The following is a 13,674-nucleotide window of genomic DNA, read 5'->3' as shown; positions in this document are numbered from 1 at the left end:
CAAGACAAAAAGAGTGGAGAGAGATAACCCCAAAGGCCGTGCTTCTCGCGGGTCGGGCAGCAACCCGACAACCCGTAACCATCCAGCCACATTCAAACCTCCCCTCAGCTCGGCGTCATCTCTCCTCTCCACGTGATCATCCCCTAAATCCCACCTCACAAATCCTCCTCCCCAAACCAACCTCCGATTCATTCGACCGCAAATCGCTTCCAGATTTTCCGTGCCGGCGATGGCGGGGACGGGCGCCGCGGCGGTGGAGAGGGCGCACGAGCTCTACAGGGGCGGCCGCCACCGCGAGGCGCTGGAGCTCTACTCGGCGGCGCTGGCGGCGGCGCGGGGCGCCGTGCAGCGCATCGCCCTGCACAGCAACCGCGCCGCCTGCTACCTCAAACTCTACGATTTCCCCAAGGTCTCCTGTTTCTTTGTTCTCCTTTCATTCACGGATTACGTCGTTGCTTTCGTGCTGGGTTTGCGCGGGTCCCTTAGGGGCTTGGAAGTGTCAATTAGGGTAAAAGCTTCAATCTTGTTTAGCCATCCAGTTGTCACTGTTCGGCTGCAGATCTAAGGATACCGACGGTTTAGGGCTGGTAGATTGTGTTTACTGGTGGTAACACAGCGAGAACATGTAGTTTGGACTATAGATGTGTTCCATTCTTGAGAGAAGAATATTTTGCCAGGCATCTGTTTGCAGGGAGATTTATTGTTATGACCGAGCTGGACTACTCTTCGCAGTAGCTTTCCTATTGTGGTGGCGTGTGCATTCGGGTTAACTGCCGATCAATTTAGTGTCCTGAGATGCTACCAGAACCAAGTACTGTGAGAAGCTACTGGTCAAATGCTTTTCTTTCTCTGTTGCCTGTCCAAAAATAGCAGAAACGGTACAATCGGGCTGGGCACACAGAAATTTAGCTGTTGTGACTAGTGACTAGCAACAGCAAATTGATGAATGCCCACATTACATCTAATTGATCTCAAGCTTTTAGAAAAACTGGAAGTTTCGCAACCTTCAATATTCTATAGAAGTATGAGTGTGTCTTTGGGGAAAAATTGAATTACAATATCTCATATTTTGTCACGGGAGCTAATCAAAAGACTGTATTGATGACCTACTGCGTGTATGACTGTATGAGCAAGATTATGGTGCCCTGTGAAACCTCAAATAGTGAAGCAAAATTATGATTCAGTTCTCCTGCTTTTAAGTATCGGATTACTTGGGCAGGAGATGAAAACAATAGTGGATATTTCTCTGGAATAAGTTGATTCCTGAAATCAATTATTTTTCTTTTTTTCTCTATATCATCATCATGCTGCAAACACTGAATTCCCTTTTTTATGATTATGGTATAGGCTGCAGAAGAGTGCACATCTGTCCTTGAGTTGGACATAGAGCATGCTGGAGCTCTCATGTTGCGTGCCCAGACTCTTGTTACTCTGAAAGATTACCAGTCAGCTCTTTTTGATGTGAACAGATTGATCGAAATAAATCCATCGTCTGAAGTGTATCGGAACCTTCAGGCAAGGCTGAAGACACAGCTGGTATATTTTTTGTTCACTTTCTTAAGCGAATATACTTTCTTTAGCTTCTTGTCAAGCGCTACCTAATATGCAGTGACACACTGACACTGGACATCCCTATAACTTTCCTTAAATAATTACAAAAGAGCAACAACAGAAAGAACATTTGAAAAGAAATTAATTCTGTTAGTATTAATCAAAGAACCTGTTTTATCTATTAATACAAAAGAATAAATCCCATAAAACTTTTGTGGAATGACTCAAACTATTGTAGCTGTTCAATGGATTGTTTACTTAGCTGACCTATTTTCTTTCCCATCTTCTGTGTTATTTTGAAGTCACTAGCCCCAATTCCTGAGTCGGAAGAGGAATTCATGTATCTTGATGAAGATAAAGAAGAACTGCCTTCAAAAGGAGATAAGAAGATTGAAACTTTCATCGCTAAGGCTGATCAACCTTCAACCGAACCAACCCTCGACAAAAAACCTGCAACTGAATCTCCAAAGGTTCAGGTACCTCCCAGTCTGCTTTCAAAACCCCAGGGTTGGGAAACGATCCCAAAACCAAAGGGCCATTCAGGTCTTGATTACTCGAAATGGGATAAAGTTGAAAACGATTCAAGTGAAGATGAAGATGATGATGAAGAAGAAGTGCCTCGATATAAGTTTAAAGTCAGAAATGTTGGTGTGCCTCAATAGTGTTCAGACTGGTCTGTGCATAGTCTAACAGCTTCCCTATATTTCCTACTAACCGAGGTCCCACTTGTTCATATTTAGCTGAATTATTTTGGAGGAACAACTGTCTATTGGTTGGTGTTTGTTTGAATTGAAAGCCAATTGTAGATGATAACAGAACCAACTGGCCTCATCTTGCAAACAAAACAAGTTCAGGTAGTTCCCTCTCCCTGTAAGTTTTCACATATCTTTTGGCGTGGCCAAATTTTTAGTTGCAATCCACATATTTGTTCACTATCGTTGTCCATCGTGATGCAGGTTTCAGATTTCAGGATTTTGAAACCTTATCTGGGAGTAAAGCCCGTGAGCAGAACTTGTTCTGAAGCAATGAGGATGGATATTGCAGCAAGGTCGCTTCTGTATAATAACCCTCTTGGCTCAATCTGACTCATCATGTAAAGGACCCTTGTGGTGCCCTGACAAATTGTGCCACGATTTTGCGTTTTGCTCCCAGGATACCTGAAATTTCACTTCGATCGTACTAATAAGCTGTCGGGTGATATCCGAGATTGCTCCAGGTTCGTTGAATGAAACGATGAAATTACTCATCATTTAGAACAAGACTTATGACTTCGTACATCATTAAGCGGACGAATCCTGCTATGAATGGTAAACATATAAATACACAAAGCAAGATAAAACATTTCTTTAGAATTGTTGGGGCCCTTCCAAAATGAAAGGACACCCTCCAAAAATAGGCGTATGCTGCTATTTGCGGCGCGCACACGGTATTCTTTAGTAAAAGGCGAAAGAATAGTTCGCTTTGTGCTCACCGCGCAGCTGCGTGCCTTCTTGCGGTCGCCCTGGCCCCGTTTATATTCTTCTCCCTCGGCTCGCAACGTTCCCGAAGCAGCGAGGTGGTACTAATCCCTCCGAGCGCAACATCTGCCGCACAGGGGAGGCTGCGCAACCAAATTAGGCCAGGCCCGTGAGAGGTGCCACTGACTAGCCATTACTGGGCTGGGCCTGCAGAGGATGGCCCTTGTCTTTTGTGTATCTCATTCTCATGATTTTTTATATATTTTAAAATTTAAAATTAGCAATTTTATGTGCCCGTTTGAAAAATAGCACTCGTCCATGGAGGCCTATATTTGCTATTTTTTTTCAAATAGCCATCTAAATTGCTAAATTTAAAAAATGAAAATATTAAAATAAAAACCTCATTCTCATCACCGAATTGCATGTCCTTTTTTTCTTAAAGGATTAAAGACCTTGCATAGCTGCATATTGTAGAATACTAGAACTTTTATGCTCCACTAATCTCGCTAGTTTAGGTTGGAAAAGCTAGCTTAGTGATTAAAGTGCATCATCTCGACATATTGTATCTTTGTTAATTAGTGCAAAAAAATCATATATAAGCTTTATAACTTCAAAAAAAAAATGTGGTTTTCAGTTCAAGGATTGCCTACAAAAGTCGAAGGGCATTAGTTCAAGCTATAAGAATATTACATTTGCAAATACAAGTTTACTTGTGTATTGTCTAGTCAGTCACTACTGCATTTATTTGTATTTCTTTTGATATATGTCATTGCTACCAACCCTTGTTCATCGTTTTCAAAGATCCTAACCCTTGTTTATTATGAGGGTAATGGCTCACCAAGGATTAAAATCTCACCAAAATGTTTAGTGAAATTTAACAAATTTTAGAGGGAACAAGATATCTAATTGTAGAATTTTTTTACAGACATGTGAGACCACAGAGCAAAGGATGAAAATATGATCGAGATTTTGATGAAATTTCTCGAATTTCAGTTTTTTCAACCGTAAATGAAAAAAATTGTAAAACAAAATTGAGAACCCTGGCTCTAACTCCTACCAAACTCAAAATTAAGTAATACGGAGTACAAAAATAAAAGGATCTGCAAATAAAATCACAAAGAAGAAAATGAAAAAAAAGAATAAAGAGTGAGAAAATTACGTGGAACACCCAACAGTGTACAGCCAGCCAGCCCAATCCCCATCACATATCACATGCGAAAAACAAATAAAAAACCAGGAAAAAAACTTTATTTTCCATTCCTATTCCTCCCCGAAGCCGGCGACCACAGCCACCGCCCCCACGAACCACCCCACCTATCCGTCCCCGGTGGCATCGATGGCGCGGCACGAGTCATCGTCGTCGTCGGCGGCGGCGGCGGGTGTGAACTTCCACCTGCCGGACCAGATCCTGGCCGTGATCCCCACGGACCCGTACGAGCAGCTGGACGTGGCGCGCAAGATCACCTCCATGGCCATCGCCTCCCGCATCTCCTGCCTCGAGGCAGACGTCGCGCGCCTCCGTCGCGACCTCGCCGATCGTGACCGCACCGAGGCCGACCTCCGCGCTCGCCTCGCCGACTCCGACGCACGCCTCCTGGCCGCCCTCGACGAGAACGTACGCTCACCGTCGCCGGACTTCCCTTGCCCAGGGAACTTAGATTTGTACTTAGCTGCTTGCCCTCTGATTCTTGGTGTGCAGGCGAAGCTGGCGAAGGAGAGGGACACGCTCGCCGCGACGGCCAAGAAGCTGGCGAGGAACTTGGCAAAAGTGCGGCTTTTACTAACTATCCCGTTCCCTTTTCTAGTGCGAATGCTTCCAATTTTCATTACAATGTTTAATTTTACCACGGATTGCAATGGGAAGCCTGCGAATTTTGATGTGAACTGTTATTTGGTGGAATTGTAACCTGTTCAGATTCCGATTAAAACCTTGTCCTTTTGGTGTTGTTTGCCTGTTCATATTAGAAATGTGCCTCCCAGTGACCATGATTGTGGACACTTGGTAAAGATGTGCCAGACGCCCATTGGAATTCAGATGAGATATGTGTTCCTAGCGTTGTTTCTACTGTGGAATGAGACAATTTTGTTCACTCTATTGTCTGTAGTGTTCATCGCAGTGGAGAGTTTGTGTAATTTTATAGTGTTGTTGCTTCCAATGGTTACTGTGAGGGAAAACTACAGTCTTTGATTGATCTTCTTGGTGATTCTTGAGATTCCAAGGTAGAAAATTTGTGACTCTGGTCAGATGGTTCAGCTTAGGCTGGGCTGCAAAATTCTGAGACTGGGAGTCTTTTTATATGTCAGTATTAGTATGGTGAAGGATTTAGTATAGTTGGTAAATACTAGATAAAACTGTACTGCAGACATTGAGATTGTGTGGCGGACTAGCTTGATGAGCTTCTAGAGAAGCATGTGAGGAGTAAGTAATTTTGAACACGAAATCGAAATGTTAGGGATGTGAAACTGACGAAACTAATTCAATAGAAATAAGTACAGGATCGGTGATTGCCTTACTTTCAGTCGGTCTACTTTGTAGTTTCATGCACACTGTGGTGTGGAAACTATAATCATTGGCTGTGACCTTTTCAGTGGAGCATTCACTCTTCCATGACTCTGGTCTCTGATGAATCATAAATTCTGTATTTGCTATTTTCTTGAATGATCACACTTGTATGAGCCTGGCAGGGTGTTCTATCAGCATGAAGTATGTCAAACTATATTTCTATTGAGCATGAAAAAAAATGGGGGCTTTTCTAGTTGTCAAATTATTGGATGTCGTTCTTTCTTTGCAGCTGGAGGCATTTAAGAAACAGTTGATGAAATCATTGAGCGAAGATAATTTATTGGTGAGTTTTATTGATCAAAATGTTTCTTTCACGCTTAGTCGAGATTCCCTATTACGTTTTAAGCCTTCTCTTCTGCTGGAACTTTTGTGTTGGCAATTGATTTTATTTGCATATTTTCACAGCAGTTGTCCGAAACCGGTCAGGACCATGATGCAGAAGATAATTTGACTGCTCGATTACCCTCTTGGAAAGGTGCTGTACAACATCCTTACAATTTTCATGTCATCTATTGTTGAAGTAATAACCATAACTGCGTGCCTGATGCCTGATTTCTTTTTTTTAATTCTTTTACCTGATAGATGAAGTTTCAAGCAGTCACACTTCTTCAGAAGCTTCCAGCAGATCTACACTTACTGAATCCGCCCATGGTGGAGGTAATTCACTCTCAGTACTGAACAGCTAAACTAATATCAATGCATTATCTCTATTTTCAGCACAGCCACTTACATAGAAAGCATTTACAGGATACCAGTTCCCAATCACATCATACATACCTCCAAAACTAACTCCTGGTTCAACACTTATGATTTCATCCTCTGGTGGTTCCCCCCCAGCATATTCAACTGCCCCATCCTCTCCCAAGTTTTTATCTGGTCCAACTTCTCCTACAAGATCTCGATCTGAGAGCCAATCGACATTTTCATCATGGCAAGGATCGTCAAGTCATCAGTATTCAGCACCCACCTCTCCTCCGCGACGCCGCTCATTCACAGGTTGCAGACATTGACAACTATCCGTGGGAATCTCATTTTTATTTTGGACCTTACTGAATATACATACACTAACTCTTTCCTGTTTCCAGGGCGGCCTCGTATAGATGGAAAGGAATTCTTTCGACAAGCACGGTCGGTTACTATTCTGGTCATCTTATGCAGCAATTTCTAGTTTGTTTCTCTCTTAACACTTGTGCCTACAACTCTCAGGACAAGGCTTTCTTATGAGCAATTTGGAGCATTTTTGGCAAATATCAAGGAGTTCAATGCTCAGAAACAATCGCGAGAGGTAGCATAATTTACCACTATTTTCATGGTTACAACGGCAACTCATCGATGTCCACAAAACATGTAATGTGATGTTTTTACTTGATTAAAACCTGCAGGACACCCTATCAAAAGCAGAAGAGATTTTTGGAACAGAGCACAAAGACTTGTATATTTCTTTCCAGAACATGCTTCATCGCAACCAATAATGAACATTTGTCACCGGCTGATGTACCTTTTCTCTTAAACAAGCAGGTTCGTTCATTCCTTCATCTCTTACGAGCAAGGAATCTAATGTTCTGGTCTGCTAATCATGTCTATTTCATGCCTTTTGTTTCTAGGGAAGCAAATTGTCGGAATAAAACTACTGTTCTTTCGAAGGTCCCAATATCAAATTTCCAGAGATCTGTATATAGGCCACCTTAATTTGAGCTGTCCATCCTCAATATTTTGATGTAAATGGACCTAATGTAAAAAAAAAAAAAACCTCATAGCTGTCGAGATTTTGGTTTGTGCAATTTAGCATACATTCAGATTCCTTGCACTTCATGTCCTTCTGTTGTAAATTCAGGTCCAAATCTTTTGAGACGTGTCTTCCCTTTGTTTCTGTATAAAACTGTTCTTTGCAGTTGTTCATACTGCTATACAGAATTAGTGCGATTATGGAACGTTCGGTAATTCTGTCTTGATTGTGATTTTTTGTTGATCACTCGATCTTTCACCATATCCATGGGATGCTTTGTTCTGCTAGTTGTGAACTTGTGATGCATTTGAGCATTTTTACCGTGGTTGTGACATAAAAGAAAAAAAAAAAGGAAAATTTGAAAAGCAAAAGAAGGTAGAACACAAACAGTCTGACTGACACGGCGGTCCCACGTAAGCCCCCAAAGCACTTAGGTCGAGGCCCCACATGTCATGCACCCACCCCTTCCACCCATCTCAAGGCTTCGTCTTCTAATTCCTCTGATCCCACCACCTGTTCACCATGGCTGCCCCCTCCACATCCGGTGACCCCGTCGCCGCCGGCGAAACATCCCCATCCCCATCACAGGAGCATCAGCGTCGCCACCCGACCTCCCGCATCTTTCACATCGTGCGTACCTACCTCGACCTCCCCTCCAATTCCAAGAAGCGTCGTGCCGCTCCCAAGAGCCAGACCGGGACCGGCGGCCAAGAAACGCATGCCGCTGGAGACGAAACGGACGGGGGAAAGACAGGGGAACCCCCGGTGCAGCCGTCGCGGCTGCTCCGGGAGCTGGGAATCCGCGTCTCCCGCTACACGCACGAGGAGCGCCGGGACATCATCCTCCGCTACATGCAGAAGCGGAGCGACCGAAAGGTCATGAATCGCTCGGCCAGTAAGGTGTGGTTCGTATGATGACAGTTAAGTTGATGGGATTGGGGAGAGCGTAATTAGAGTGAAGATGACAACTTTTTTTTGCCTGCTGCTGCTGCTTGCAGGTCCCACCGCGGCAGGCTCTGGCGGAGCGGCGGCGAAGGGGGGTCGGTGGGAAGTTCCTCGGCAAGGAGGACGTGCAGGTACGGTCCGGGACATCTGGTTTCTCAAGAATGGGAGACTGCTTGGGATTGCACGTTACCAATAGGCTAATTTAGATGTGAAATTTTGCTATGCCATCATCTAGAGAGGACTTTGCATTAATGCACTACAGTTCCGGTGTGCGAAATGTGGATTATTGTGCTAGTCTGCTTGAGTGTTTACTGTCAGAGTATGGGGTATATTGACTGGATAAATGTGTACTAGGTAGTAGATAAGTAGCTATGCAATGCGGAGATTAGTGGTTATTGTACTGGTGTCACAAATTCGCAATGATCGTAAGTTCGCAACAATGAGGTTTGCACCGTGCTACTAGCGGTGAAGATTTGTGTTAACGATATGGATGCTTTAATGTTGTGGTAGAAAGATGAGTTCATATAGTCTTCTGCATTTCTGTTCTGGTAAGAGAATGTGTTTTCCCCCAGACTGCAGATAAACCAGAAGAAAAGCTGGAAGAAGAGCCAGAATTGCCACCAGGAGTCGTCTCAAATGCTGGAGGAGTGCCCATAGTTGGAATGGTTTTTGAGAATGAAGAAAAAGCATACGAGTATTATGTTAGTTATGCAGGAAATGTCGGATTTAGCGTACGAAAAAGTAGTGGGATAAAACTGCTAAAAATGCCACTAGGTCAAGGGTCTATGTCTGTTCTAGGGAGGGCTTTTGCTCAAAGAATGAGGCCAAGAGACCTCGCCCAGATACAAGGATGGGTTGCCCTGCACGATAGCTATTAAATTAACACCTAGTGGTAGATATCGAGTAACGGAATTTGTGGAGGATCATAATCACCAGCTTGCTGCACCATTTGATATGGAGATGCTGAAGTCACAGAGAGTGTTGACCAAGGCTCAACCTGAAAATCAAAATGCTAGTAACATTCCTCCAGGGTACAAGAATTACCTCCGGTCCAAGTCTACAAAAGATATAAAATCTGGGGATCCCAGAGTTCTGATGGATTATTTTTGAAGAATGAAGAGTGATAATCCATCGTTTTATTATGCCATTCAGTTGGATGAAAATGACAAAGCAGCTAACATCTTCTGGGCTGATGCAGGATCAATCATGGACTATCACTACTTCTGCGATGTGATCTGCTTTGACATGATCTACAAAGTGATTGACTGCAGCAGGCCTTTAGCTTTGTTTCTAGGTATGAACCATCATAGGAAAATGGTCATATTTGGTGCTGCTTTTCTGTATGATGAAACTGCTGAATCTTTCAAGTGGCTTCTCGAGACCTTTAAGAGTGTCATGTGTGGGAAACAACCAAAGACAATTTTGACAGATCGATCCGCGGCCTTGAAGGAAGCACTGGGTCTCACTTGGCCTGGTACTATTCACCGTTCCTGTGTGTGGCAAATATACCAGAATACTGTTAAGTCCTTAGCAGATATGCTTGGTGCTTCTGAAGAATTTACATATGATTTCAGACACTGTGTATTTGAAGTTGAGGATGAACAAGAGTTTGTTGACTCATGGAATGTGATAATGCACAAACACAACCTTAAAGAGAATGAATGGTTCATTAAGCTTTATGAGGATCGGGAAAATTGGGCCTTGCCATACAGTCGGCAAATATTCTCTGGGGACATTAAAAGCATGCTACAAGCTGAAAATGTTGGCACTAGACTCAAAGAGTACTTGGATTGCAATACAAATCTACCCCTTCTTTTGAAGTTTTTTGAAAGTTCAGCAGAGAAGAGGAGACAAGAAGAGATGCAAGTTGATTACCAAGCCCATCAAGGGGCACTGAGAATATCTCTGCCATTGCTATGGCAGGCTGCGAATTTGTATACCCCAGTAACTTTTGAGTTATTCAGAAAGGAATATGAACGAAGTGTGGACTGTATGGCTTATGGTTGTGGGGAGGTTGGCTCTCTTTCTGGATATATGATTAGCATCAAGAACAAAACTAAGGACCAGCTTGTGCGATTTGACTCATCAGATGGTACGGTTGCATGTACTTGCAAAATTTTTGAAAATTCTGGATTACTATGCTGCCATATATTAAAAGTATATGAGTTGAGGAATGTTAAAGAGATTCCCCCCCCCCCCCCCCCCAGTGTTTTCTGAAGAGGTGGAGGAAAGATGCAAAGTTGGTGACCATGGATGAAACTGATGGGTTTAATTTTGACAGTTACACAAAATCTTCTTTTCCAGGACGTTATGCAGTTCTTTGCCACTTGTTCTATAAGATTGCTGCTAAGGCTGCAGAGAACATAGAGACATTTGCACTGATGACAAGCCAGTCAGATCAACTTCTCGCAGAAGTAGAAAGAACTTTGCAATCTACACTGGCTGACAAGTCATCTGGCCATTCCATCAAGGACCAATTGACTCACATGGTCCAGAATAGCTATCTACTTAGTAGTAGCAATGAGATTCAGGGTTCTACTGGACAGAAGTATGAAGTTGCTCGCCGTAGAAATGATTTGGAAACCAATAAACGGAAGAAAGCAAGAAAGGGTGTGTATATATGTTCCTTAGGGATATTTCCCCTTTTTTATCTTCAGCATGTAAATCTAAATATTTTCTTTTATTACCATCAATGTAGGGCAACCTGATGAAAGAGAGGCTGGACCAAGAGGAGAGCTGAATATTACACCAGGAAGTATACAATCTGAACCAAAGAATGCTTCAAATCCATTCCTCCCAGATCAATTAATGAAGGTGAATTCTTAAGCAGGATGCCAAATATTACCATGTGCCCCTTGTTGGTCTGGGAAAAAATTACATTAGCCGATGCTTTCCTCATTCAGGGACATTATGTACTTGGTCACAACTTTGGGCTTGGTAGCTCACAGCACCTTCATGACAATTTGAATCAGTTTGGTCAGGTCTGTGTTCGCCTTTAATGTAAATTTCTTATTATGTTGATTAAGTATCAAGGTTCTCAGGTTTGTGTTGCCTGCAGGCCGCCTCAGTTTCAACACTGTAACAGCAGCCATTTCCCCAAGTGAGTTCTGTATTATGATTCTTGTCGTTTGTAGAGAAGTGTATGCTTGACCTATCCTTTTTCCCCTTGCATTATGTTGGATATCTGCTATTTTGTTATTTAGTCATATCACTCTGGATGCCATATTTACTGAAATGTAATTTGTACACTCCAGGGATATCCTGGTGATACACATGCGTTGCAATTTGTTTAGACAACGCCCCAGATCGACAATCAGAATGGTGATCAGGGTCAGTCATCAATACCGGTGTGGCATTTTCTTTTATAGAATTTTAGTAGGTAACAAAGTGATAGCTTCCTGCTTGGGCACTTTGGCATCGTTTCCTCGATGCAAGAGGTCGCTTGATGTTCACCTAGGTTGAAAGAACATAGGACTGCTGGACTCTCAATGGCAAACTTTCGTCTTACATCTTGACTATCATGAGCTGCCTGAGAACTAGAAGTAGGGTGGAATTCAGTGTAGTAGGATCTGAATTTTCCCTCCAGCTGTGGATCCCAAAAGGGGCTTTTGTATATATAAAATTGGTTATCTGTAAGAACTAGATTGGGTTGCTCCCAGTCCCAGGGATGTGCTGAGGCACAATATATTCTGTCAGGGATTGTTACTAGTGAGGTATGTTGACCCTCACCTCTGTGTTGGTGTGCAAGATGGTATGTGCAGCAGATGCTTAATTTCCTAGCAAATAACTAACGCACGAATCAGACACAATGGAAGAAACCAGACATCCTTCTTGACAACTGTAAGAGCCGTCTAAATCGTATTCGGTTTAATTGAACGTGTTGATTAACTATAAAGATAAGAGCTAGCACACAATCGATATCTAATGTGCCGTATGTTAAATCATATATAAACTGTTCATCACAACAATTATTTGATTAAAATAAGTGCAATTTTGATATTTTTGGTATATGCTTGTTAGGATCCTATACGTATATTTACAACATGTTCATCACAATAAGGTATAACAAGTACAAATTATATTACAACATGGTTAGCCATGTGCTAACCTATATCTAAACTGCCCATCGCAACAACCATTTGGTTAAAATAAGTGCAATTTTGATATTTCCGATACATGGCTGTCAGGATCGCATATGTACATTTACAACACATTCATTATAATAAGGTACAACATATGCAAATTATATTACAACACGGTTTGACACAAATTATTAGAGTAAAAGGTAGTGCTAAGTTATCAACAAACTTGACTAAAATGAGGACTAGAAGCTATGTTACAATAAGCTTATCTCTAGTACATCATTTGTCTAAAATACATAGCAGAAAACAAAATAACAAAAGAGGCCAGTGATGCTTTTGTCCTTAAGCATCACCAGGGTTAGTCTTGGGTCGTATGGTTTTACTCTTGCCCATTGCCGACGTCGGTAGGGTAAAAGAAGCCAAATATCGTCTCGTCCTTACCTGCAACAAAACTCAACAATAGTACCGTAAGTACAAAGGTACTTGCTAGACTTACACACACACATATATATATATATATTTCTGATTCAAAGGATAATGTATTTGGATGGTGGCAAAGAAACTAAGTTATAAGTTGATACATTTGCTTAAATACTATTTTACTCATCTTTATACATAAGCACCAAGTATGAAGATTTAGACGACTCGATATGACTGTAAGTTCCCAAATCTTACCCACAAACTAATGAGTAACCTTAAATAGGAGATCAACCCAAAGGGACACACATCAACATTTCCCTATCACACTCATCCTCGATGAGCATGACCATCATCTCATTATCATTGTATGTTTGGACACCAAGCATGCTCATGACCGAGAACGGAGTAATTTAAATTATTCTTACATCCTGTAGGGATACAATTTTACCCACACGACACAAGTCTGTCATCTTAGCCCTCGTGATAACTTTTCTCATATGTGCTACATCATACCGGCCCGTGCCTACACTACTGAGGATACCTAGTTTTTGGCGAAGCTCTTCCCCATTGAACACCCCTAGGGTCCTCGCCATCCCAATATAAACTTCTTTATCTTATCATTTTTCTTGATGCACTACAAGGCTACCGGTTAGTTGGTGCACACGATATAAGATATTAAGATATACACAGATATGTGGTAAGTATGGTAAGTATTGGGCATAGACAAACATTAGAACGGTCCTTAATCAACTCAAGCGGGGCTACAACATCCGAAACTCCTTTCTCATTTGTCCCTACCACCAGCTCAAGTCTTATAATCCAACACCACTTACCACATTAACTTAACTTTCATCGTGAAGAGACTATATTACAATCCTACAGCTCGTGAACGATGGCGACATCCACCGCTCAACCTCTACCAATACACTA

The 13,674-nt window shown here is 42.2% G+C and overlaps 3 protein-coding genes and 1 non-coding gene across 9 annotated transcripts; 3 read left to right on the top strand and 1 right to left on the bottom strand.

Annotated features, from left to right (window-relative positions):
* Window positions 1-52: 52 nt before the first annotated feature.
* On the top strand, window positions 53-2,842 carry LOC133888433 (uncharacterized). Of its 2 annotated transcripts, XM_062328674.1 has the most exons (5): window positions 53-409; window positions 1,348-1,536; window positions 1,854-2,405; window positions 2,508-2,599; window positions 2,768-2,842. In XM_062328674.1, the coding sequence occupies exons 1-3, from the start codon at window positions 230-232 to the stop codon at window positions 2,211-2,213; spliced, it is 729 nt and encodes a 242-aa protein (XP_062184658.1). In that variant the 5' UTR covers window positions 53-229; the 3' UTR covers window positions 2,214-2,405; window positions 2,508-2,599; window positions 2,768-2,842. The 2 variants fall into 2 exon arrangements, with proteins under 2 accessions (XP_062184658.1, XP_062184657.1); XM_062328673.1 differs by lacking the exon at window positions 2,768-2,842 and having other exon boundaries at window positions 2,508-2,680.
* A 69-nt stretch (window positions 2,843-2,911) lies between these two features.
* On the bottom strand, window positions 2,912-3,031 carry LOC133889857 (U5 spliceosomal RNA). The gene has a single exon (XR_009903939.1). It is a non-coding gene; the product is annotated as a U5 spliceosomal RNA (small nuclear RNA).
* A 1,037-nt stretch (window positions 3,032-4,068) lies between these two features.
* Window positions 4,069-7,344, top strand: LOC133888431 (uncharacterized protein At4g15545-like). 3 transcript variants are annotated; one of them, XM_062328672.1, is made up of 10 exons: window positions 4,069-4,623; window positions 4,708-4,776; window positions 5,801-5,854; window positions 5,977-6,046; window positions 6,154-6,228; window positions 6,409-6,567; window positions 6,657-6,699; window positions 6,778-6,856; window positions 6,954-7,089; window positions 7,176-7,344. In XM_062328672.1, the coding sequence occupies exons 1-9, from the start codon at window positions 4,345-4,347 to the stop codon at window positions 7,041-7,043; spliced, it is 918 nt and encodes a 305-aa protein (XP_062184656.1). In that variant the 5' UTR covers window positions 4,069-4,344; the 3' UTR covers window positions 7,044-7,089; window positions 7,176-7,344. The 3 variants fall into 3 exon arrangements, with proteins under 3 accessions (XP_062184656.1, XP_062184655.1, XP_062184654.1); XM_062328671.1 differs by having other exon boundaries at window positions 4,070-4,623; window positions 5,980-6,046; window positions 6,319-6,567; XM_062328670.1 differs by having other exon boundaries at window positions 4,072-4,623; window positions 6,319-6,567.
* A 204-nt stretch (window positions 7,345-7,548) lies between these two features.
* Window positions 7,549-11,933, top strand: LOC133888430 (protein FAR1-RELATED SEQUENCE 5-like). Of its 3 annotated transcripts, XM_062328669.1 has the most exons (6): window positions 7,549-8,373; window positions 8,815-10,852; window positions 10,941-11,056; window positions 11,146-11,223; window positions 11,301-11,342; window positions 11,497-11,933. In XM_062328669.1, the coding sequence occupies exons 2-5, from the start codon at window positions 10,492-10,494 to the stop codon at window positions 11,322-11,324; spliced, it is 579 nt and encodes a 192-aa protein (XP_062184653.1). In that variant the 5' UTR covers window positions 7,549-8,373; window positions 8,815-10,491; the 3' UTR covers window positions 11,325-11,342; window positions 11,497-11,933. The 3 variants fall into 3 exon arrangements, with proteins under 3 accessions (XP_062184653.1, XP_062184651.1, XP_062184652.1); XM_062328667.1 differs by lacking the exons at window positions 10,941-11,056; window positions 11,146-11,223; window positions 11,301-11,342; window positions 11,497-11,933 and having other exon boundaries at window positions 7,549-8,197; window positions 8,296-8,373; window positions 8,815-10,482; XM_062328668.1 differs by lacking the exons at window positions 10,941-11,056; window positions 11,146-11,223; window positions 11,301-11,342; window positions 11,497-11,933 and having other exon boundaries at window positions 7,549-8,197; window positions 8,296-8,373; window positions 8,815-10,475.
* Window positions 11,934-13,674: the final 1,741 nt, after the last annotated feature.

This window comes from Phragmites australis, chromosome 13 (genome assembly GCF_958298935.1).
Source record: "Phragmites australis chromosome 13, lpPhrAust1.1, whole genome shotgun sequence".
In the NCBI taxonomy this organism is placed as follows: domain Eukaryota; kingdom Viridiplantae; phylum Streptophyta; class Magnoliopsida; order Poales; family Poaceae; genus Phragmites; species Phragmites australis.
Note: the sequence above shows the minus strand (reverse complement) of the source record. Positions and strands in the feature narration are given on the sequence as shown.